This window comes from Nerophis ophidion, linkage group LG22, assembly GCF_033978795.1.
Source record: "Nerophis ophidion isolate RoL-2023_Sa linkage group LG22, RoL_Noph_v1.0, whole genome shotgun sequence".
NCBI lineage: Eukaryota > Metazoa > Chordata > Actinopteri > Syngnathiformes > Syngnathidae > Nerophis > Nerophis ophidion.
Window position 1 is genome coordinate 6,852,465 of NC_084632.1, and position 27,152 is coordinate 6,879,616.

Genomic DNA, 27,152 nt, shown 5'->3' on the forward strand with positions numbered 1-27,152 from the left:
ACTGCAAAAACTGAAATCTAAGTTAGATGAAATATCTCAAATAAGGGTGACATTTGCTTATTTTTTGTCGGATAAGATCATTCTTCTCACTAAGCAGATTTTATGTTAGTGTTTTACTTGTTTTAAGGGTTTCGGTCCTAAATGATCTCAGTAAGATATCACAGCTTGTTGCTGAGATTTGATGATCTATATTGAGTCAAACATGCCTTAAAGTAGAATATCAAGTGTTGCAAAGCTGTGTCATCAACACAAGTATAAAACTACTTTTTTTAAGTAATCATTTCTTATGTCAAGCATGAAAACAAAAATCATGACTTTGACACAATAATGTCTCATAATTAAAAGAGATGACAGCCAAATGGACTTTGCTATTTTGTTTTCAATGAAACAATAGAAAACACATAATCATATAGTAGCTAGTTAGCTAATTTTACTTGCTTTGGAAAGTATTGACAAGCCAAATGTTCTTGTTCTATCGGCAGATCATTTTGCTTACTTCAAATAAAATACCCCTCATTTTTGGAATTTTTTTTCTTGTTTTTGAACACTGACTTTTTGCAGTGCACTTTGCCTAAAATGAGAATGCATCATAATCAGGGGCGGCTGGTCAATTTTGTTTTAGGTGGGGCTTAAAGTTTGTAAAGGAAACCCCTGTGGGTCATCCTCCCCCAGAAGATTTCTTTGTGATTTCCACTTACAAATGAAGCATTCTGGTGCATTCCGACAAATTAATGAAGACAAAATAGAAGATTTGATAGGTTTGCAGAGAACTATATGCAAGACGCCCACTGAAGGTTAATTTATTTACATTTATATCTTATATTTGTATAAATAATATATCTCAGCATATATATATATATATATATATATATATGTATATATATATATATATATATATATATATGTATATATATATATATATATTAATAAATAACTAAAGAATGTATATTTTGTTGTTTTCTTACTGATAATGAACCGTGACCTCTAAACGGAGGTACGTACCGAACCGAAATTTTTGTGTACCGTTACACCCCTAATATATATATATATATATATATATATATATATATATATATATATATATATATATATATATATATATATATATATATATACATATAGTGTAGTTTGCCTACACTATTTCGGTTCGGTACGTACCTCCGTTTAGAGGTCACGGTTCGGTTCATTATCGGTACAGTAAGAAAACAACAAAATATAAATTTTTGGGTTATTTATTTACCAAATTTGTTAACAATGGCTTGATCCTTTTAACATTGGGAACACTATAATAATTCTGCCCACGTTAATCCACATTAAACTGCCTCAAATTGTTGGTTTGATTAAATAAAATGATACAACTTTTCTTCTACATCCAAAAAGTGCAACATTAAACAGTTTCAAATCAACTCATTGTGCTTAATTTATTACAGCATTTGGGAAGCCTGTAGTTGACTTTTATTATGTAAATGTTGTATTTTTATGAACATGTGATAGCAGGGACGCTGCCATTCCAAACTAGGCTGCTACATTACTAATGATTAATATAACTATAGCTGAAAAATAGTACAATAGCAATAGGAGAGACTATTCATCCCTGAACACCATGGAGTTCATGTAGGCTTTATGATGCACTTACATTATTATATAGACTATCACAGACAGAAACTCATTTAATATAATGTCTTTTTTTGCTGCTTCAACACACCTCAATCAACACTGTCCGTAACACACACACACACACGCCGCAAAATGAGCTAACGTTACGCTAAAAGCTAACTAGCCTTCACCTAAAGCCAGAACTGCGAGCGAGCTGAGTTGCAGTTTGTTTCTAGAAGGTCAACGGGCTCATAGTGATGTTTAGAAATGAGTTGACTAGGAAGTGTTTCGTATAATTTGGGGAGAGTCCGTTTCTCCCCTGCTAAACTCATATCTGCTCGATGCTAAAGCGCTGACTACATCGCTCTGAATACGCACTGCTGATTGGCTTTGTATGTAACCAATCAGATGGTTGTGTGGGCGGGACAATGCAGGGTGCTGTGTACACACACAGAGGCAGAACGGAGCGGAGCAGCTTGTTAAGACTTTAGCATAGGCGGCTACTTCATATGTTCGTGTGGAAATCGTTCGGTACTCCCCCGCACCGAAACGGTTCAATACAAATACACGTACCGTTACACCCCTAGTATATATACCATATTTTCCGGACTATATAAGTCGCAGTTTTTTTCTTAATTTGGCCGGGGGGGCGACTTATACTCAAGAGCGACTTATGTGTGAAATTATCAACACATTACCGTAAAATATCAACTAATATTATTTAGCCACCACTAGCGTGTGTGTGACAATCATCCATCCATCCATCCATCATCTTCCGCTTATCCGAGGTCGGGTCGCGGGGGCAACAGCCTAAGCAGGGAAACCCAGACTTTGTCACGATATATACCGTATTTCCTTGAATTGCCGCCGGGTATATAGTATGCGCCTGCCTAGAATTACTGCCGGGTCAAACTTGTTTCGCAAAATTTTATTTATAATTAACGCATGTCTAGAATTTCCACCGGGTCAAACTCGTCACGTCACGAGTGACACTTCACCTGTCGTCATTTTCAAAATGGAGGAGGCTGATTTCAATAATTTGAAATCGCATAAAGGAAAGAAGATTAAGAGCTATTCAGTAGGATTTAAGGTCCAAGCTATTGAATATGCTAAAAAAGAACAGTAAGCAGCTATGTTTTATTAACATACCGTAGCTGCGTGTGTCAAATATGAGTCATTGAATGACTCCCGCCTCCTGGTGGTAGAGGGCGCTAGTGATCCTAAAAGTGGGGCGGCATAGCTCGGTTGGTAGAGCGGCCGTGACAGCAACTTGAGGGTTGCCAGTTCGATTCCCGCTTCCGCCATCCTAGTCACTGCCGTTGTGTCCTTGGGCAAGACACTTTACCCACCTGCTCCCAGTGCCACCCACACTGGTTTAAATGTAACTTAGATATTGGGTTCCACTATGTAAAGCGCTTTGAGTCACTAGAGAAAAGCGCTATATAAATATAATTCACTTCACTTCACTTCACTTCCCTCTCCCCAGCCATTTTGTCTAGCTCTTCCCGGGGGATCCCGAGGCGTTCCCAGGCCAGCCGGGAGACATAGTCTTCCCAACGTGTCCTGGGTCTTCCCCGTGGCCTCCTACCGGTTGGACGTGCCCTAAACACCTCCCTAGGGAGGCGTTCGGGTGGCATCCTGACCAGATGCCCGAACCACCTCATCTGGCTCCTCTCGATGTGAAGGAGCAGCGGCTTTACTTTGAGTTCCTCCCGGATGGCAGAGCTTCTCACCCTATCTCTAAGGGAGAGACCCAAACTCATTTCAGCCGCTTGTACCCGTGATCTTATCCTTTCGGTCATGACCCAAAGCTCATGGCCATAGGTGAGGATGGGAACGTAGATCGACCGGTAAATTGAGAGCTTTGCCTTCCGGCTCAGCTCCTTCTTCACCACAACGGATCGGTGCAACGTCCGCATTACTGAAGACGCCGCACCGATCCGCCTGTCGATCTCACGATCCACTCTTCCCTCACTCGTGAACAAGACTCCTAGGTACTTGAACTCCTCCACTTGGGGCAGGGTCTCCTCCCCAACCCGGAGATGGCATCCGGGCGAGAACCACGGACTCGGACTTGGAGGTGCTGATTCTCATTCCGGTCGCTTCACACTCGGCTGCAAACCGATCCAGCGTGTGACAATCATTGCTACTTTAACTTTTAACTTCTTTTTGTTTTCTACCTGTCGACTGTCAATTTAGGCTCCTCATCACCACTTCAAGATGGCGGCCCAATTTCTCGCGTCAGAGCAGCCAATGCTGCGTTTACTTCTAACATGTGTGTGTGTGTGGGAGAGGCTGTGTGGACCTTGTCTGCTCCCGGCCGTCAGCTGGAGGAGAATGTTCCCCGCTGTCTTTCTTCCTCGTGTCCGCCTTCTCCTTGGCCGGAGTGTGGCGGCGCTGCAGGCTGGCGGCGCCGCTCCCGTCGGCGGTCCTTAGCGACAACGTGGTGGGACGTACGGCGGCGGCGGCGGCGGCGGACGGCGGCGGGGGAAGTTTGGCCTGCTTCCTCCCTCCCTTGTCGTCCTTCACCTTACAGGCCAGGAAGGTGTACTGGTCCAGCTCCTTGCTGTCCGCTCGCTCGGGCGGAATGAAGACCTGGTCGCCGGCGGGCGCGGAGGAAGACGCGGCTCGTTCCGTCTCTCTCTGGTTGTGCTCCAGACCTCGCCGCCGCCTCTGCTCGCGCTTCTCCTGGCTTCTGGATCCCTGGGCCCTGGTTGGTTTGTGGTCCGCCTGGGAAGAGTCCTCCTTGCTGAGCCGAGGTCCAGCCTCAGCCAGAGTACCGTTGGTCTCCACGCCAGACCTGAGTAGTTCCTCCTCCTGCTCCTCCTCTGTGTGGGAGCTGGACGTGGCCTCCCCGTCCTCCTCTCCTGGTTCTGGTCCTGGCAGGTCGTGGTCCAGCATCTCCTCCGTGATCAGTTCTATGTCTGGATCCTCTCTCGTTTGAGGCTCCTTTGCTTTCTTCTCCGCAGCCTGAGCTTCCAGCGCTTTCCTGGCTGCTTCCTCCTCCTCTCTCCTCCTCCTGTCCTCCTCCTCCTCTGCTCGCCTTCTTTCCTCTTCTTCCTCCATTCTCCGCCTCCTTTCCTCGTCTTCCTGCCGCCTCCGTTCCTCCTCTTCAACCCGCCGCCGCCTTTCATCTTCTTCTGCCTTCCTCTTCGATTCCTCCTCCTCCTCCTTTTTACGTTTCTCCTCACGCATAGAGTGGCATCTGGAATATAAAAAAAAGTAAGACTTCAAGCATTTTTATTGTAATACCTCTTTTAAAGGGCAAAAGCTGGCTAAAAGAGTTAGCATGCTAATGTTAGCATGCTACCAGAAACATTTTGTCAAGTACCAAAGCTCGTACACACTTTGATTCAAGCCAGCATTTTTACTTTAATACCTCTTTTAAGGGGCAATATCTGGCTCAAAAAGTTAGCATGCTAAAGTAAGCATGCTAACGGATACATTTTGTCAAGTACCAAAGCCCGTACACACTTTGATTTAAGCAAGCCTTTTTATTTTAAGGGGCAATAGCTGGCTAAAAAAGTTAGCATGCTAATGTTAGCACACTAACAGATTTTGTCAAGTACAAAAGCCCGTACATACTTTGCTTTAAGCAAGCATTTTTATTTTAATACCTTTTTTAAAGGGCAAAAGCTGGCTAAAAAAGTTAGCATGCTAATGTTAGCACACTAACAGATTTTGTCAAGTACCAAAGCCCGTACACACTTTGATTCAAGCCAGCATTTTTATTTTAATACCTCTTTTAAGGGGCAATAGCTGGCTCAAAAAGTTAGCATGCTAACAGATAGATTTTGTGAAGTACCAAAGCCCGTACACACTTTGATTTAAGCAAGCCTTTTTATTTTAAGGGGCAATAGCTGGCTAAAAAAGTTAGCATGCTAATGTTAGCATGCTAACATATTTAGTCAAGTACCAAAGCCCGTACACACTTTGATTTAAGCAAGCATTTTTGTTTTAATACCTCTTTTAAGGGGCAATAGCTGGCTCAAAAAGTTAGCATGCTAATGTTAGCATGCTACCAGATACATTTTGTCAAGTACCAAAGCCCGTACACACTTTGATTTAAGCAAGCCTTTTTATTTTAAATGGCAATAGCTGGCCCAAAAAGTTAGCATGCTAATGTTAGCACACTAACAGACAGATTTTGTCAAGTACCAAAGCCCGTACACACTTTGATTCAAGCCAGCATTTTTATTGTAATACCTGTTTTAAGGGGCAATACCTGGCTCAAAAAGTTATTAGCATGCTAACAGATAGATTTTTCAAGTACCAGAGCCCGTACACACTTTGATTTAAGTAAGCATTTTTATTTTAATACCTCTTTTAAGGGGCAATAGCTGGCTCAAAAAGTTAGCATGCTAATGTTAGCATGCTACCAGATACATTTTGTCAAGTACCAAAGCCCGTACACACTTTGATTTAAGCAAGCCTTTTTATTTTAAGGGGCAATAGCTGGCTAAAAAAGTTAGCATGCTAATGTTAGCATGCTACCAGAAAAATTTTGTCAAGTACCAAAGCCCGTACCCACTTTGATTTAAGCAAGCCTTTTTATTTTAAGGGGAAATAGCTGGCTCAAAAAGTTAGCATGCTAATGTTAGCACACTAACAAATAGATTTAGTCAAGTACCAAAGCCCGTACACACTTTGATTTAAGCCAGCATTTTTATTGTAATACCTCTTTTAAAGGGCAATAGCTGGCTCAGAAAGTTAGGAAGCAAATGTTAGCATGCTAACAGATTTTTGTCAAGTACCAAAGCCCGTACATACTTTGATTTAAGCCAGCATTTTTATTGTAATACCTCTTTTAAAGGGCAATAGCTGGCTCAGAAAGTTAGGAAGCAAATGTTAGCATGCTAACAGATTTTGTCAAGTACCAAAGCCCGTACACACTTTGATTTAAGCAAGCCTTTTTATTTTAAGGGGCAATAGCTGGCTAAAAAAGTTAGCATGCTAATGTTAGCACACTAACAGATTTTGTCAAGTACCAAAGCCCGTACACACTTTGATTTAAGCCACCATTTTTGTTTTAACACCTCTTTTAAGGGGCAATATCTGGCTCAGAAAGTTAGCAAGCTAATGTTAGCATGCTAACAGATTTGTCAGGTACCAAAGCCCGTACACACTTTGATTTAAGCAAGCCTTTTTATTTTAAGGGGCAATAGCTGGCTCAAAAAGTTAGCATGCTAATGTTAAAATGCTACCAGATAAATTTTGTCAAGTACCAAAGCCCGTACACACTTTGATTTAAGCAAGCATTTTTATTTTAATACCTCTTTTAAGGGGCAATAGCTGGCTCAAAAAGTTAGCATGCTATTGTTAGCATGCTACCAGATACATTTTGTCAAGTACCAAATCCCGTACACACTTTGAGTTAAGCAAGCCTTTTTATTTTAAGGGGCAATAGCTGACTCAAAACTGTTAGCATGCTAATGTTAGCATGCTAACAGATCGATTTAGTCAAATACCAAAGCCCGTACACACTTTACAAGCCTTTTTATTTTAAGGGGCAATAGCTGGCTAAAAAAGTTAGCATGCTAATGTTAGCATGCTACCAGATACATTTTGTCAAGTACCAAAGCTCGTACACACTTTGATTTAAGCAAGCATTTTTACTTTAATACCTCTTTTAAGGGGCAATAGCTGGCTCAAAGAGTTAGCATGCTAATGTTAGCATGCTAACAGATTTTGTCAAGTACCAAAGCCTGTACACACTTTGATTTAAGCAAGCCTTTTTATTTTAACGGGCAATAGCTGGCTAAAAGAGTTAGCATGCTAATGTTAGCATGCTACCAGAAAAATTTTGTCAAGTACCAAAGCCCGTACACACTTCGATTCAAGCAAGCATTTTTATTTTAATACCTCTTTTAAGGGGCAATATCTGGCTCAAAGAGTTAGCATGCTAATGTTAGCATGCTAACAGATAAATTTTGTCAAGTACCAAAGCCCGTACACACTTTGATTTAAGCAAGCATTTTTATTTTAATACCTCTTTTAAAGGTCAATAGCACACAAGTCAATACGCTGCCAGACCCCTTGTATCGCACATGATATCACACACAAGCAAACACGCGGCGGGACCTCTTGTATCGCACATGATATCACATACAAGTAAACACGCTGCAAGACCTCTTGTATCGCACATGATATCACACACAAGTAAACACGCTGAGGGACCTCTTGTATAGCACATGATATCACACACAAGTAAACACGCTGCGGGACCTCTTGTATCGCACATGATATCACACACAAGTAAACACGCTGCGGGACCTCTTGTATCGCACATGATATCACACACAAGTAAACCTGCTGCAGTACCTCTTGTATCGCACATGATATCACACACAAGTAAACACGCTGCAGAACCTCTTGTATCGCACAAAACATCACACACAAGTAAACACGCTGCTGGTGCTCTTGTATCGCACATGATACCACACACAAGTAAACATGCTGCGGGACCTCTTGTATCGCATATGATATCACACACAAGTAAACCTGCTGCAGAACCTCTTGTATTGCACATGATATCACACACAAGTAAACCTGCTGCAGAACCTCTTGTATTGCACATGATATCACACACAAGTAAACACGCTGCAGGACCCCTTGTATCGCACATGATATCACACACAAGTAAATACGCTGCAGGACCGCTTGTATCGCACATGATATCATACAGAAATAAAAGACCTCGTGTACCGCACATGGTATCACACACAAATAAACACTCTACAAGACCTCTTGTATCGCACATGATACCACACACAAGTAAATACGCTGCAGAACCGCTTGAATCGCACATGATATCATACAGAAATAAAAGACCTTGTGTACATCACATGGTATCACAAACAAGTAAACACGCTGCAGGACCTCTTGTATCGCACATCATATTACACACAAGTAAACATGCTGCGGGACCTCTTGTATCGCATATGATATCACACACAAGTAAACCTGCTGCAGAACCTCTTGTATTGCACATGATATCACACACAAGTAAACCTGCTGCAGAACCTCTTGTATTGCACATGATATCACACACAAGTAAACACGCTGCAGGACCCCTTGTATCGCACATGATATCACACAGAAATAAAATACCTCGTGTATCGCACATGATACCTCACACAAGTAAACACACTGCAAGACCTCTCGTATGGCACATGATATCACACACAAGTAAACACGCTGCGGGACCGCTTGTATCGCACATGATACCACACACAAGTAAACACACTGCAGGACCTCTTGTATCGCACATGATACCACACACAAATAAACACACTGCAAGACCTCTCGTATCGCACATGATATCACACACAAGTAAACACGCTGAGGGACCTCTTGTATCGCACCTGATATCACACACAAGTAAACACGCTGCGGGACCGCTTGTATCGCACATGATACCACACACAAGTAAACACACTGCAGGACCTCTTGTATCGCACATGATATCACACACAAATAAACACACTGCAAGACCTCTCGTATCGCACATGATATCACACACAAGTAAACACGCTGAGGGACCTCTTGTATCGCACCTGATATCACACACAAGTAAACACGCTGAGGGACCTCTTGTATCGCACCTGATATCACACACAAGTAAACACGCTGAGGGACCTCTTGTATCGCACCTGATATCACACACAAGTAAACACGCTGGGGACCTCTTGTATCGCACCTGATATCACACACAAGTAAACACGCTGCGGGACCTCTTGTATCGCACATGATACCACACACAAACACACTGCAAGACCTCTCATATCGTACATGATATCACACACAAATAAACACGCTGCGGGACCTCTTGTATCGCACATGATACCACACACAAGTAAACACGCTGCGGGACTGCTTGTATCGCACATGATACCACACACAAGTAAACACGCTGCGGGACCTCTTGTATCGCACATGATATCACACACAAGTAAACACGCTGGGGGACCGCTTGTATCGCACATAATATCACACACAAGTAAACACGCTGCGGGACCTCTTGTATCGCACATGATATCACACACAAGTAAACCTGCTGCAGCACCTCTTGTATCGCACATGACATCACACAAGTAAACATGCTGCAGGACTGCTTGTATCGCACATGATATCACACACAAGTAAATACGCTGCAGGACCGCTTGCATCGCACATGATATCACACAGAAGTAAACGACCTTGTGTACCGCACATGATATCACACATAAGTGAACACGCTGCGGGACTGCTTGTATCGAACATGATACCACGCACAAGTAAACACGCTGCGGGACTGCTTGTATCGCACATGATATCACACACAAGTAAATACGCTGCAGGACCGCTTGTATTGCACATGATATCACACAGAAGTAAACGACCTCGTGTACCGCACATGATATCACACACAAGTGAACACGCTGCGGGACTGCTTGTATCGCACATGATACCACACACAAGTAAACACACTGCAGGACCTCTTGTATCGCACATGATTTCACAAACAAGTAAACACACTGTGATACCACACACAAACACGCTGCAAGACCTCTTGTATCGCACATGATATTACACACAAGTAAACACGCTGCAGGACCTCTTGTATCGCACATGATACCACACACAAATAAATACGCTGAGGGACCTCTTGTATCGCACATGATACCACACACAAGTAAACACACTGCAGGACCTCTTGTATCGCACATGATTTCACAAACAAGTAAACACACTGTGATACCACACACAAACAGGCTGCAAGACCTCTTGTATCGCACATGATATTACACACAAGTAAACACGCTGCAGGACCTCTTGTATCGCACATGATACCACACACAAATAAATACGCTGAGGGACCTCTTGTATCGCACATGATATCACACACAAGTAAATTCGCTGCAGGACCGCTTGCATCGCACATGATATCACACAGAAGTAAACGACCTTGTGTACCGCACATGATATCACACATAAGTGAACACGCTGCGGGACTGCTTGTATCGAACATGATACCACGCACAAGTAAACACGCTGCGGGACTGCTTGTATCGCACATGATATCACACACAAGTAAATACGCTGCAGGACCGCTTGTATTGCACATGATATCACACAGAAGTAAACGACCACGTGTACCGCACATGATACCACGCACAAGTAAACACGCTGCGGGACTGCTTGTATCGAACATGATATCACATACAAGTAAACACGCTGCAAGACCTCTTGTATCGCACATGATATCACACACAAGTAAACACGCTGAGGGACCTCTTGTATAGCACATGATATCACATACAAGTAAACACGCTGCAAGACCTCTTGTATCGCACATGATATCACACACAAGTAAACACACTGTGATACCACACACAAACACGCTGCAAGACCTCTTGTATCGCACATGATATTACACACAAGTAAACACGCTGCAGGACCTCTTGTATCGCACATGATACCACACACAAATAAATACGCTGAGGGACCTCTTGTATCGCACATGATACCACACACAAGTAAACACACTGCAGGACCTCTTGTATCGCACATGATTTCACAAACAAGTAAACACACTGTGATACCACACACAAACAGGCTGCAAGACCTCTTGTATCGCACATGATATTACACACAAGTAAATACGCTGCAGGACCGCTTGCATCGCACATGATATCACACAGAAGTAAACGACCTTGTGTACCGCACATGATATCACACATAAGTGAACACGCTGCGGGACTGCTTGTATCGAACATGATACCACGCACAAGTAAACACGCTGCGGGACTGCTTGTATCGCACATGATATCACACACAAGTAAATACGCTGCAGGACCGCTTGTATTGCACATGATATCACACAGAAGTAAACGACCTCGTGTACCGCACATGATATCACACACAAGTGAACACGCTGCGGGACTGCTTGTATCGAACATGATACCACACACAAGTAAACACGCTGCGGGACTGCTTGTATCGCACATGATATCACACACAAGTGAACACGCTGCAGGACCGCTTGTATCGCACATGATACCACACACAAGTAAACACACTGCAGGACCTCTTGTATCGCACATGATTTCACAAACAAGTAAACACACTGTGATACCACACACAAACACGCTGCAAGACCTCTTGTATCGCACATGATATTACACACAAGTAAACACGCTGCAGGACCTCTTGTATCGCACATGATACCACACACAAATAAATACGCTGAGGGACCTCTTGTATCGCACATGATATCACACACAAGTAACCACGCTGCAAGACCGCATATATCGGAGCACTAATATTGGACAGTTGCGATCCAAGTGGACACGATGTGAGACCAGTTTAGCGAGCATCGTGTGATACCTCCTCCGTGCGGAGTGTCCTCTGACCAGCGCCTGGATCTTAGTGGCCCCTCGTCTCTGGCGGCCCAGCAGCCATCTCTGGCGGTGGCCCCTCCACACGGCCTGGATGAGCGTGGCCGCACGTCGCCTCCTCTCCTCCTGGCAGTATCGCCGCCAACAGCGCTGTGGAGGAGGGGGGGACGGGGACACAAAAACAACAAGAGTGAGATTTGAGAACCCAGGTCAGGTCTGGACGGAGGTGGATTCTACCTGGATGAGCACGGCCGCTCGCTTCTTGTCCAGGAAGTCGGTCCTGTGGAGGCGGGCCTTGAACCATCGCTGCAGGAAGAGGATCTTGGCCATGACGTCCTTGTGCAGCGTGTCTTGCAGCTGCTGGCGCTCCAGCTCCTTCAGGAACACCTGAGCAGGTGACAAACCTTCATCGGCCTCTCTTCACTACGACTAACAGTCCTCATGTAACACAATTATTCACATTTTTGACTTTTTAACATCAAATTATGCAAAAAAATGTGTCGGGAAAAAGATTGTTTGACAAAATGCATGTTTAAAAATTCAGTGTATGAAAGTTCTGTGTATAAAAATTGAGCTTATAAAAAAATTGAAAAAATTAAGTGTGTAGAAAATTTCTGTTTAAAAATTCAGTGCTTGAAAATTAAATGCATAAAAATTTAAGTACATGAAAATTTTGTATATAAAAATTCAGTGTATACAAAAATTAAGTGCATAAAAGTTGAGTTTATAACAAAATTCAGTGTACAAAAATTTGGTGTGTAAAAGTTCGCTGTATGAAAAAATTAAGTGTATAAAAATTCAGTGTATGAAAATTAAATATGTAAAAATTTAGGTACATGTAAATTCAGTGTATACAAAAATTAAGAGCTTAAAAATTGAGTTTATAGAAAAATTCAGTGTATAAAAAAAAAGTGCATAAAAACTCAGTGTATAAAAATTCAGTTAAGAAAATTCAGTGTATAAAAATTTGTTGTGTAAAAGTTCGCTGTATGAAAAAATTCAGTGTATACAAAAATTAAGTGCATAAAAGTTGAGTTTATAACAAATTCAGTTTTTAAAAATTAAGTTTATAACAAAATTCAGCGTATAAAAGTTCGCTGTATGAAAAAATTAAGTGTATAAAAATTCAGTGTATGAAAATTAAATGTGTAAAAATTTAGGTACATGAAAATTCAGTGTATACAAAAATTAAGTGCATAAAAATTGAGTCTATAACAAAATTCAGTGTATAAAAATTAAATGTATAAAAATTCAGGTACATGAAAATTCAGTGTATAAAAATTGAGTTTATAACAAAATTCAGTGTATAAAAATTTGGTGTGTAAAAGTTCGCTGGATGAAAAAATGAAGTGTATAAAAATTCAGTGTATGAAAATTAAATGTATAAAAATTGAGTTTATAACAAAATTCTGTGTATAAAATAAAGTGCATAAAAACTCAGTGTATAAAAATTCAGTTTAACAAAATTCAGTGTATAAAAATTTGGTGTGTAAAAGTTCGCTGTATGAAAAAATTCAGTGTGTAGAAAATTTCTGTTTAAAAATTCAGTGCTTGAAAATTAAATGCATAAAAATTTAAGTACATGAAAATTTTGTATATAAAAATTCAGTGTATACAAAAATTAAGTGCATAAAAGTTGAGTTTATAACAAAATTCAGTGTACAAAAATTTGGTGTGTAAAAGTTCGCTGTATGAAAAAATTAAGTGTATAAAAATTCAGTGTATGAAAATTAAATATGTAAAAATTTAGGTACATGTAAATTCAGTGTATACAAAAATTAAGAGCTTAAAAATTGAGTTTATAGAAAAATTCAGTGTATAAAAAAAAACTGCATAAAAACTCAGTGTATAAAAATTCAGTTAAGAAAATTCAGTGTATAAAAATTTGTTGTGTAAAAGTTCGCTGTATGAAAAAATTCAGTGTATACAAAAATTAAGTGCATAAAAGTTGAGTTTATAACAAATTCAGTTTTTAAAAATTAAGTTTATAACAAAATTCAGCGTATAAAAGTTCGCTGTATGAAAAAATTAAGTGTATAAAAATTCAGTGTATGAAAATTAAATGTGTAAAAATTTAGGTACATGAAAATTCAGTGTATACAAAAATTAAGTGCATAAAAATTGAGTCTATAACAAAATTCAGTGTATAAAAATTAAATGTATAAAAATTCAGGTACATGAAAATTCAGTGTATAAAAATTGAGTTTATAACAAAATTCAGTGTATAAAAATTTGGTGTGTAAAAGTTCGCTGGATGAAAAAATGAAGTGTATAAAAATTCAGTGTATGAAAATTAAATGTATAAAAATTGAGTTTATAACAAAATTCTGTGTATAAAATAAAGTGCATAAAAACTCAGTGTATAAAAATTCAGTTTAACAAAATTCAGTGTATAAAAATTTGGTGTGTAAAAGTTCGCTGTATGAAAAAATTCAGTGTGTAGAAAATTTCTGTTTAAAAATTCAGTGCTTGAAAATTAAATGCATAAAAATTTAAGTACATGAAAATTTTGTATATAAAAATTCAGTGTATACAAAAATTAAGTGCATAAAAGTTGAGTTTATAACAAAATTCAGTGTACAAAAATTTGGTGTGTAAAAGTTCGCTGTATGAAAAAATTAAGTGTATAAAAATTCAGTGTATGAAAATTAAATATGTAAAAATTTAGGTACATGTAAATTCAGTGTATACAAAAATTAAGAGCTTAAAAATTGAGTTTATAAAAAAATTCAGTGTATAAAAATAAAGTGCATAAAAACTCAGTGTATAAAAATTCAGTTAAGAAAATTCAGTGTATAAAAATTTGTTGTGTAAAAGTTCGCTGTATGAAAAAATTCAGTGTATACAAAAATTAAGTGCATAAAAGTTGAGTTTATAACAAAATTCAGTTTTTAAAAATTAAGTTTATAACAAAATTCAGTGTATAAAAATTTGGTGTGTAAAAGTTCGCTGTATGAAAAAATTAAGTGTATAAAAATTCAGTGTATGAAAATTAAATGTGTAAAAATTTAGATACATGAAAATTCAGTGTATACAAAAATTAAGTGCATAAAAATTGAGTCTATAACAAAATTCAGTGTATAAAAATTAAATGTATAAAAATTCAGGTACATGAAAATTCAGTGTATAAAAATTGAGTTTATAACAAAATTCAGTGTATAAAAATTTGGTGTGTAAAAGATCGCTGGATGAAAAAATGAAGTGTATAAAAATTCAGTGTATGAAAATTAAATGTATAAAAATTGAGTTTATAACAAAATTCTGTGTATAAAATATAGTGCATAAAAACTCAGTGTATAAAAATTCATCCATCCATCCATTTTCTACCGCTTATTCCCTTTTGGGGTCACGGGGGGCGCTGGCGCCTATCTCAGCTACAATCGGGCGGAAGGCGGGGTACACCCTGGACAAGTCGCCACCTCATGTATAAAAATTCAGTTTAACAAAATTCAGTGTATAAAAATTTGGTGTGTAAAAGTTCGCTGTATGAAAAAATTCAGTGTATACAAAAATTAAGTGTAAAAAAATTCAGTGTTTACAAATTCAGTGTATGAAAATTAAATATATAAAAATTCAGGTACATGAAAATTCAGTGTATAAAAATGAGGTGTATACAAAAATTAAGAGCATAAAAATTAAGTTTATAACAAAATTCAGTGTATAAAAAAAATCAGTGTTTAAAAATTCAGTTTATAACAAAATTCAGTGTATAAAAATTTGGTGTGTAAAAGTTCAGTGTATGAAAATTAAATTTAGGTATATGAAAATTCAGTGTATACAAAAATTAAGTGCATAAAAATTGAGTTTATAACAAAATTCAGTGTATAAAAATTTGGTGTGCAAAAGTTCGCTGTATGAAAAAATTCAGTGTGTACAAAAATTAAGTGTATAAAAATTTAGTGTATGAAAATTTAATGTATAAAAATTCAGGTACCGTACATGAAAATTCAGTGTATACAAAAATTAAGAGCATAAAAATGATGTTTATAACAAAATTCAGTGTATAAAAAAATTCAGTGTTTAAAAATTCAGTTCATAACAAAATTCAGTGTATAAAAACTTGGTGTGTAAAAGTTCGCTGTATGAAAAAATTCAATGTACACAAAAATTAAGTGCATAAAAGTTGAGTTTATAACAAAATTCAGTTTTTAAAAATTAAGTTTATAACAAAATTCAGCGTATAAAAATTTGGTGTGTAAAAGTTCGCTGTATGAAAAAATTAAGTGTATAAAAATTCAGTGTATGAAAATTAAATGTATAAAAATTTAGGTACATGAAAATTCAGTGTATACAAAAATTAAGTGCATAGAAATTGAGTCTATAACAAAATTCAGTGTATAAAAATTTGGTGTGTAAAAGGTTTCTGTATGAAAAAATTCAGTGTATACAAAAATTAAATGTATAAAAATTCAGGTACATGAAAATTCAGTGTATACAAAAATTAAGTGCATAAAAATTGAGTTTATAACAAAATTCAGCGTATAAAAATAAAGTGCATAAAAATTCAGTGTATACTTCAGTTTACGGAAAATTCAGTGTATACAAAAATTTAGTGTATAAAAATTCAGTTTATAACAAAATTCAGTATATAACACAATTCGTTGTGTAAATGTTTGCTGAATGAAAAAATTAAGTGTATAAAAAATTCAGTGTTTAAAAATTCAGTGCATGAAAATTAAATGTTTAAAAATTTAGGTACATGAAAATTCAGTGTAAAAAATTCCGTTCATAACAAAATTTTGTGTATAAAAATTTGGTTTGTAAATGTTCACTGTACGAAAAAATTACGTGTATCAAAATTTAAATGTATAAACATTTAAGTACATGAAAATTCAGTGTATACAAAAAAAAGTGTAGTAAAATTCAGTTTATAACAAAATTAAGTGCATAAAAATATAGTTTATAACAAAATTTTGCGTATATAAATTTGGTGTGTAAAAGTTCACTGTATGAAAAAATGAAATGTATAAAATATTCCGTTTTTAAAAATTCAGTGTATAAAAAATTAAATGAATAAAATTTAGGTACATGAAAATTAGGTGTATAAAAATTCAGTTTATGACAAAATTAAGTGTATAAAAAATTAAGTGTATGTGATCCTGATTGTTTTTATAAAGATTTAATTGTATGATTTTAATATGAAATATGGTTGTTTTATGATTATTATTTTAATTTGAATCATGACAGTTTTATGATGATTTTTTTCAATGATTTGAATTTAAAATATGATAGTTTTATAATGATTTTATGACCTTAATGGTTTTTATGATGATTTTATTGTATGATTTTTAATCTCAAATATGATTGTTTTACAATGATTTTATTTTATGATTTTAATCTCAAACATGATTGTTTTATGATGATTTTATTTTATGATTTAAATTTGAATCATGATTGCTATTATGATTATTTTGTTGTTGTTATTAGTGTCAATATTGTAACATTTTCTCATTCCATTACACGTTTGCTCTTTAATTCCACTTTTTAATAGTATTTTGTGGCGCTATTTTCAAAAAGTGTCTTTAAAAAGTGAGCTGCGGACCGAGAGGCTGACCTTAGTTTTGCCTATCTGGTACGTCGTGGGGTCAAAGGCCAACTTCTTGTCCAGCAAGGCTGCGATGTCCTCCTTGGAGGCGGTGGAGTTCTTTGGCAGCAAGACCCTGAAATGCTCCAAGAATTCCTGCACACGGGACAAGACAAGCCACTGAAATGTTGGTGAAATGACAGAAAAAATAATCAAAACTTAACATCACTTGCACCAATGATTGAAAATAAAATATTGCTTTTTTTTGCTCACATGGTTTTCTTCTATTAGTGTTTTTGTATTTGTGATCGCGTATGGTTTTAGTATATGAACCAAAGTGGCCCCTGCATTGTCAGAATAATTGTATGTAAGTTATCAGACAACTTGTTTTCCACGAGTTCAGGTTGCCCGGGTTACTCTCCACTGGAGCTTACACAAAGCTGTCTTTGATCTTATCAAGCAAAAGGCGTTCAACAGCTTGTAAAAGTCCACCGTATGCGATGGAATGCGCCGTAGAAGTGTTGGTTTATCAGATTTTGGACAGTCACGGGAAGGACCTTATCAGGACCCGAGATCTACAAGCAGGGAGGGGGCAAACCTGACACCGCTCCAAGCACCTCTTTTTTTGAACTGTTTACGACCCAGTGCAGCTGCTGTATAATGAGACCCCTCAAGTGGAACTCTTTCCTCACAGCGTGGGGCGACGTTGTACGAGGGCGCAGGTCCACGCGCTCTCCTTATGAGCTAAATTTAATCTCGTCTCTGTTTTATTCCTCACTTCTTGTCTTGTTTAATAAATTCAATTTTAATTGTTGTGGCAACCTCTGCACTGAAACAAAATCAAATTGGAGGATTTTGCCATCTGATGCGGTAGAACAGAGTTTATGTTCTGCATCCTCTTTCATTATGAAGCTTCGTTTGCACTAAACAGGAAGTCAGGTTCCAACACTGTAGTTCAGTTGAACCGCGGTTAACAAAGTTGAGTTGCTGACTCTGAGAGGTTATTTCCCGCCTCTAAGGAAGAATCCACAGTACCTGGAATGTGTATTTGGCTCCGTAGCCGGACCTCCGGATTCGAACGGTTTCAAGCATCCCCGTGTAGCGCAGCTGCTGCAGCACCAAGGTCTGGTCCAGGAACATCTCTTTCTGCACACAAGCAGGAACACATGATCCATGGTCTTCAGGCAGTCCAGGTGAAAATGGAAGATGGTCTCTTTTAAGTGAACTACGTGCAGCGCTTGGAGATTATTTTCTGTTATAAATACACCTCTGCAGAACATTATTTACATGAAAAAAAACAAAGAAATATACATTAAAATACAAGACAATAAATAAATATGTTTTAGTCTGTAATAAAGATATAAAGTGCTGAAAAAAACAAACCCATTTATTTTTTAATTGTGTATTTGACAACGGACATTTTTTTAATCAAAACTTTCAAATTTAAATTTGAATTGTGAGAGTTTTTTGTGATTTTAATTTGAAATATGATTTTATTTTGAATTATCATTGTTTATTTTATTCTAAAATATAGTTTTATGATGATTATACGACGTTAATGGTTTTAATGATGATTTTAATCTCAAATATGATGATTTGATTTGATGATTTTAATTTGAAATATGATCGTTTTTATGTTATCATTTGTTATCTTATAATTTTATATGAATTGATTGTTTTTCTATAGATTTTAATTTGAATTATGATTGTTTTTATAAATATTTTCATTTGAATTATTGTTTTTATAATTATTTTATGCTGTTAATCTCAAATATAAGTGTTTAATGATGATTTTATTTTATGATTTTAATTATGATTGTTTTTATAATTGTATTTCATCATTTTGATTTGAAAATACGATTGATTAATGATTTTAATTTGAAATATGATTTTATATTATGATTTTACTTAGAATTATGATTGTTTTATGATGATTTTATGACTAATGATTTTTATGATGATTTTAATCTCAAATATATTTGTTTTATGATTTTATTTTATGATTTTAATTTGACTTTTGATAGTTTTTTATGATTTTATTTCATGATTTTAATTTGAAAATACGATTTTTTTATGATTTTAATTTGAAATATGATTTTATACTATGATTTTGTTTAATGATGTTAATTTGAATTATTGTTTTCTTCATTTTAAAACAGTTTGATGATTTTACGACTTTAATGGTTTTTATGATAATTTTAATCTCAAATATTATTGTTTTTTGATGATTTTATTTTATGATTTTAATTTGAATCACGATTCTTTTTTATTTCATTTCATGATTTTGATTTGAAAATATGATTGTTTTATGATTTTAATTTGAAATATGATTTTATTTTTTATTATGATTGTTAATGATTTTATTTAAAAACAGTTTTATGATTTTAAACTCAAATTTGAATTATCATTGTCTATTTTATTATAAAATATTGTTGGATAATGATTTTACGACTGTTTTTTTGATGATTTTAATCTCAGATATGATTGTTTTGTGATGATGTTATGATTATATTTTGAATTATGATTGTTTTTATGATTTTATTTCATGATTTTAAGTTGAAATATGATTTTATATGATTTTGATTTGAATGATCATTGTTTGTTTTATTTTAAAATATAGTTTTATGATGATTTCATGACTAATGGTTTTTACGATGATGTTGATCTCAAATATGATTGTTTTATGATGATTTTATTTAGAAATATGATTGTTTTTATGTTATGATTTGTTATTGTATAATTTTATTTAAATTAAGATTGTTTTTAATACTGATTTTAATTTGAATTAAGATTGTTTTTAAAATGATTTCCACTTGAATTATGATTTTTTTCCCCTAATGATTTTAATCAGAATCATGATTGTCTTCACTATTATTCCATTCAAATTGTTGCCTTCTTGTAATTTAAGTAGTACTTTGAATCGCTCTTTAAATAAACTTGCGTTTTGAAAGCATAATCATTTTTGGATTGACTTCAACCTGTTGATACTGATAAATCAAATGAAATAGAAACAAACAAACGGATTATTACACTTTAACCTAGAAAACAAAAACAGATCGCTTTGAAAGCCAGGTTCCATGCATGATACTGATAAAGCACTATAACTGATAATGGATGATACTGATGAAGCATGATACTGATAAAGCATGCCCCCACTACTTGAGAAGAAGTGACTTGGATTGATGATAAATGGCAGCTTAATGAGTCTGTGCTCACCTTGTCAGCGTTGGAGCGGATACAGCGGATGAAGAAAGGTTCTGCTCTGTTCAGAGTCTCCAGGAGTTTGGTGAGAGACGTCTGAGGGAGACAAAAAAAAAAAAAAACTCGTTCGGGATTGTTTCTGGAGACTTGAGAGCTGGAGTTGTGTCCTGAGTGGTCACCTGGAACTGGGCGCTGATGCTGGGAGGTTTCTTCTTCTTGTGCAGGTGGAGCAGAGACTTGGTGGTGCGGTCGTGCAGCGTCAGACTCACGATGAACTTCAGAGAGCCCGAATCCAGCAGATTCTGCACGGGCGGAGAAGAGGACGACTATCACAACAAATTAAATGATAATGTGGCGGAATGTTGCTTTGCGTGACTGACGCATTAAGGAGTGGGACTATCCAGGTGTGCTCAAAGAACCACCAGGTAGCATAACACTGCATCATCTACTTCTCTTTTGGACTAATCAGGTCGCTCGTCTATTCTTTACATGGCTAACCCAGACCCACTCTACATCAAGTGACGTGGCGGGCCACCTTAAAATGACGTGACAGACTACATCAAATGATGTGACAGACCACGTTAAATGATATGGCAAACCACATTAAATATTGTCATGGGTCAGGTAAAATGACGTGGTGGATCACATCAAATGACATGGCGGGCCACATTAAATGATGTGGCTGACCACTTTAAATGACGTGATGAATCACATCAAATGATATGACAGACCACTTTAAATGATGTGGCAAACCACTTAAATATTGTCATGGGTCAGTTAAAATGATGTGGTGGATCACATCAAATGATATGGCAGGCCACATTAAATGATGTGGCAAACCACATTGTATGATGTGGCGGACCACCTTAAATGAAGTGGCTGACCACTTTAAATGACGTGATGAATCACATCAAATGATATGGCAGACCACTTAAATATTGTCATGGGTCAGGTAAAATGCAGACCACCTTAAATGATGTGACGTACCACATCAAATGATATGGCAAACCACATTAAACATTATCATGGGTCTGGTAAAATGATGTGGTGGATCACATCAAATGACATGGCGGGCCACTTAAATGATGTGGCGAAGCACATTATTGAATGTGATGGACCACCTTAAATGATGTGGCGGACCACATCAAATGATATGGCAGACCACCTTAAAAAATGTGGCAAACCACTTAGATATTGTCATGGGTCAGGTAAAATGCAGACCACAATATATGATGTGGCGGGCCACATTAAATGACGTGACGAACCACGTTAAATGATGTGGCAAACCACTTAAATATTGTCATGGGTCAGGTAAAATGACGTGGTGGATCACATCAAATGACATGGCGAAGCACATTATTGAATGTGACGGACCACCTTAAATGATATGGCAGACCACATTAATGATGTGGCAAACCACTTAAACATTGTCATGGGTCAGGTAAAATGCAGACCACAGTATATGATGTGGCGGGCCAGCTTAAATGACGCGACGAACCACATTAAATGATGTGGCAAACCATTTAAATATTCTCATGGGTCAGGTAAAATGCAGACCACATTATATGACGTGGCGGGTCACTTTAAATGACGTGAGGGACCACATCAAATGACATGGCGGACCACTTTAAATATTGTGATGGGTCAGATAAAATGACATGGCGGGCCAGATTAAATGACGTGGTGAACGACATTATATGACGTGGTGGACCACCTAAAATGTCGTGGCGGGCCACTTTAAATTATGTGACGGACCACATCAAATGATATGGGAAACCACATTAAATATTGTCAAGGGTCAGCTAAAATGATGTGGCAGGCCAAATTAAATATAATGGCAGACTACATTAAATGATGTGGCAAACCACATAAATATTGTCACGAGTCAGGTAAAATGACATGGTGGACCACATTATATGACGTGACGGGCCACTTTAAATATTGTGACGGACTGCAATAAATGATGTGACAGGCCACATTATTAAATTACATCAAAAATGATTTTCTAAGTTTATCCATCCATCCAAAGTTTCATTAAAAATATTTAAAAATGTTCCACATTTGTAAAATCTGTTATTATTTTCATAACCCTTTTCCATAAATGTGCGTTGGTAAAAAACATCAATCCAATTAAATTCAGCTTTATTTGATAAAGTATAAAAATTGTTTCACGTAAATAAAGAAAAAAGTCTTAACATTTTTTGTAATGGTGGGGGTTCCCAAAAAATATATTTCTATTTAGGGCTCTGATGTATTAAATGTGTGTAAATGTTTTTTTAACATCCTGAGATCATGTTAAATATCGTATTTCCTTGAATTGCCGCCGGGTATATAGTATGCGCCTGCCTAGAATTACTGCCGAGTCAAACTCGCTTCCCAAAATAATTAGCGCATGCTTAGTATTACCGGTGTCAAACCCGTGACGTCATGAGTGACACTTCCCCTGTCATCATTTTCAAAATGGAGGAGGCTGATTTCAATACAAGTAATTTGAAATTGTATAAAGGGAAGAAGATTAAGAGCTATTCAGTAGGATTTAAGTTCCAAGCTATTGAATATGCTAAAAAGAACGGTAAGCAGCTATGTTTTATTAATATACCGTAGCTGCGTGTGTCAAATATAAGTCATTAAATGACTCCCGCCTCCTGGTGGTAGAGGGCGCTAGTGATCCTTCTTGCGACTACTCGGCTGCAGAAGAAGTGACGTGATAAGTGCTGGGACGGATATGACGCGGGGGGGTGCACGACAGACCTTTCAGGATGTAACACTCCTATGCTGGCTATGTAAACAACCGGGCTGAAATAAAGCATGTTCCAGTCCTAAATACCCAGTGTATTATTTACACAATAACACTTCATGGTGGCAGCGGTGGGATAAAGAGATCACCCACGGAGCAGAACGGGAGGGGGAGTTGTCCGGGGATAATTCTGTCGTCGTCCGCACTACACATGAGGAGCCGAGCTAACTGATAGCAGCGGTCTGATAGCAGTTTTCTAAACTGGACTTTCAATCGAAGCAGGAGGTAATAAAGGATGATCTCCATCGAGACAGAGAGACTTTTGAAACTGAAGAAAGATAAGGAAGACTTCTATAAACAAGTCATCGATGCTTTTGATCAGAAGGAGCTGGCATGGACTTCATTTATAAGTAAAGGTAAGACCATAATAACCTTTTTATTTATTAAATGTGCTTCTCATGATGGTATCCTTACATCAGACTCAAATTTTTACTGCATGCCTTTGGTAAGCGCCGGAGTGAGAAGAGGTTTCAAATTAATTAGCGCCCCGGTGGCAATTCAATGAAATACGATATTTTAAAAATGTAGAAGGTTGTAAAAAATGGGCTTTTTGTTTTGCTTTGGCTAGGAAATATTTGATTTATATTGAATCATTTACAGTTAATAGCAATAAACCAGGGATTTCTCTACTCCATCAAAGCAAAACAATATATTATTAGTCAAAAATATCTTACAAATAATAATAATAATAAAAACCCAGCCAGGACACAATAAAAAGGTTTGACAATATTCGATATCAAAACGATACCTTGGGGATGATCTGCTTCTGTTTGGCTCCTTTGTGTTTCCTGCCAAAAAGGGAGACAGAGGATTAATAACGATCCCTGCGACGGAGTGAAGGCAGCCGGGTTAGTACGGACTCCTTCATGCGGGGGCACTGATCAAACACCTGAAGGCAGGGTGGGCGGCGGCCAGGGATCAGCGTGACAGGATGAGGAAAGAGTTAGTTTGGGACGGGGCGCCTAGTCCACCCACTAGCAGAGACAGACATGCTGGCTGGCTACTAGTTACTGCACACATGTTCACGTTTTGTGTCAGAATCACTTCCATGCTGAAGACCTGCCTGGTCTTCTCATGCATCTTCTGACACCACTCCACTCTTCTCAGCTGCTGCCAGACTAACTTTATTACTAATCACACTCAATCATTAGGGCTGCAACTACATTTATTACTAATCATAGTCATAATCATGAGGGCCGCAACTATTCATCCTTCTGTTGATATTGTCTTGCTGCCATTAATGAATGTCAAATAGCAACACTTCTGTCACATGTGGGCCACAGAAAAAGGTAAAATAAAGATAAACAGGAGGTAAAATAAGCCAAATGACAGGTAAAACAAGGTATATGGAAGATACATAGAATAAAAGGTAAAATAAAATAAATACAAGGTAAAAAGGTGCACAAATTAAAGGTGAATAGAATATAATTAAAAGGTAAAGGAAACGAAATTGAAGGTAAAATAAAGTGACAAGAAGGTAAAACAAGGATATAAGTCAACGTAGGTCAATTGAAGGTGAAAGAGTAGAGTTAAAAAGGTAGAAAGTAAATAGAAGCTAAAATAAAGTGAATGTTCAATAGTAGGTCAAATAAGCCAAATGATTAAAAGAAGGTAAATGCAAGATAGAAAAAGGTGAAAACGAAAAAAAGGTAGAGACGGTAAAAGGTGAAGAGAAGGTAAAAATAAGCTAAATGACAGGTTTAAAAAAAAAAAGGTAGAGAAAAAATATCGGGTTAATGAAGGTAAATGGAAGGTATATAGAAAGTAAAAGAAAAAAAAGGGAAAGCATGTGGATTTTTGGTAAAAGAAGGTAATAAGGTACAAAAAGGTACATGAAGGTAAATAAAAGGTTATTTAACACTAAATGGAAGGTAAAAGAAAAAGGTACAAGAAGGTAAAAAAAGGTTAATTGAGTTGAATAAAGGTAAAATAAGGTACAAGAAGGTAAAATGAGGTGACTAAAGGTAAATGCAAGTTAAATAGAAGGTAAAAAGGAAATACAAGGTTTAAAAAAAAGAAAAATGTAAAAGAAATAAGGTAAATAGAAAAAAAGTATGGAAAAAGGAAAATAAAATTAATAGAAGGTAAAAAAGGGACAACAATTAAAGGTGAATAGAAGATAATTAAAAGGTAAAGGGAACTAGAAGGTAAATTGAAGGTACAAGAAGGTAAAATAAAGTGACTAGAAGGTAAAACAGGGATACAAGTCAACGTAGGTCAATTGAAGGTGAAAGAGAGTAAATACAAAGTAAAAAAGGTAGAAAGTAAATAGAAGCTAAAATAAAGTGAATGTTCAATATTAGGTCAAATAAGCTAAATGCTGAAAAGAAGGGAAGTAAAAGAAGGTAAATGCAAGGAAGAAAAAGGTGAAAAATAAAAAAGGTAGAGACGGTAAAAGGTGAAGAGAAGGTAAAAATAAGCTAAATGATAGGTTTTAAAAAAAAAGGTAGAGAAAAAATATCGGGTTAATGAAGGTAAATGGAAGACAAAAAGGTACAAGAAGGTAAAAGAAAAAAAAAGTGAACGCATGTGGATTTTTGGTAAAAGGTAATAAAAAGGTACAAAAAGGTGCATGAAGGTCATTAAACACTAAATGGAAAGTAAAAGAAAAGGTACAAGAAGGTAAAAAAAGGTAAATTGAGTTGAATAAAGGTAAAATAAGGTACAAGAAGGTAAAACGAGGTGACTAAAGGTAAATACAAGTTAAATAGGAGGTAAAAGGTAAATACAAGGTTTAAAAAAAGAAAAAGAATGTAAAAAAAAAAAAAGGTAAATAGAAAAAAGGCATGGAAAAAGTAAAATAAAATTAATAGAAGGTAAAAAAGGTACAAAAATTTAAGGTGAATAGAAGATAAATTAAAAGGTAAAGGAAACTTAATAGAAGGTAAATTGAAGGTACAAGAAGGTAAAATAAAGTGACTAGAAGGTAAAACAGGGATACAAGTCAACGTAGGTCAATTGAAGGTGAAAGAGAGTAAATACAAAGTAAAAGAGGTAGAAAGTAAATAGAAGCTAAAATAAAGTGAATGTTTAATAGTAGGTCAAATAAGCCAAATGATGAAAAGAAGGGAAGTAAAAGAAGGTAAATGCAAGGTAGAAAAAGGTGAAAAAGAAAAAAGGTAGGGACTGTAAAAGGTGAAGAGAAGGTAAAAATAAGCTAAATGACAGGTTTAAAAAAAAAAAGGTAGAGAAAAAATATCGGGTTAATGAAGGTAAATGGAAGGTATATAAAAAGGTACAAGAAGGTAACTAAAAGGTAATTATACACTAAATGGAAGGTGTATAGAAAGTAAAAGACAAAAAAGGGAAAGCATGTGGATTTTTGGTAAAAGAAGGTAATAAGAAGGTACAAAAAGGTACATGAAGGTAAATAAAAGGTAATTTAACACTAAATGGAAGGTAAAAGAATAAGGTACAAGAGGGTAAAAAAAGGTAAATTGAGTTGAATAAAGGTAAAATAAGGTACAAGAAGGTAAAATGAGAGGACTAAAGGTAATACAAGTTAAATAGAAGGTAAAAGGTCAATACAAGGTTTAAAAAAAGAAAAAGAATGTAAAAAAAAAAGGTCAATAGAAAAAAGGTATAGAAAAAGTAAAATAAAATTAATAGAAGGTAAAAAATTTACAAAAATGAAAGGTAGAGACGGTAAAAGGTG

General features: G+C 36.5%; 1 protein-coding gene across 12 annotated transcripts in view; it reads right to left on the minus strand.

Annotated features, from left to right (window-relative positions):
- si:zfos-588f8.1 overlaps positions 1-27,152 on the minus strand; it is a 254,175-nt gene that overhangs the window by 44,089 nt on the left and 182,934 nt on the right. For all 12 annotated transcript variants that reach the window (XM_061883142.1, XM_061883143.1, XM_061883139.1 and 9 more), the window contains 8 exons: positions 24,246-24,285; positions 20,880-21,002; positions 20,716-20,796; positions 18,535-18,645; positions 17,530-17,655; positions 12,213-12,362; positions 11,965-12,125; positions 3,902-4,801 (listed from right to left, as the gene is read on the minus strand). In XM_061883142.1, coding sequence (XP_061739126.1) covers positions 3,902-4,801; positions 11,965-12,125; positions 12,213-12,362; positions 17,530-17,655; positions 18,535-18,645; positions 20,716-20,796; positions 20,880-21,002; positions 24,246-24,285 — 1,692 coding nt within the window. The remainder of the gene's footprint in view (positions 1-3,901; positions 4,802-11,964; positions 12,126-12,212; positions 12,363-17,529; positions 17,656-18,534; positions 18,646-20,715; positions 20,797-20,879; positions 21,003-24,245; positions 24,286-27,152) is intronic.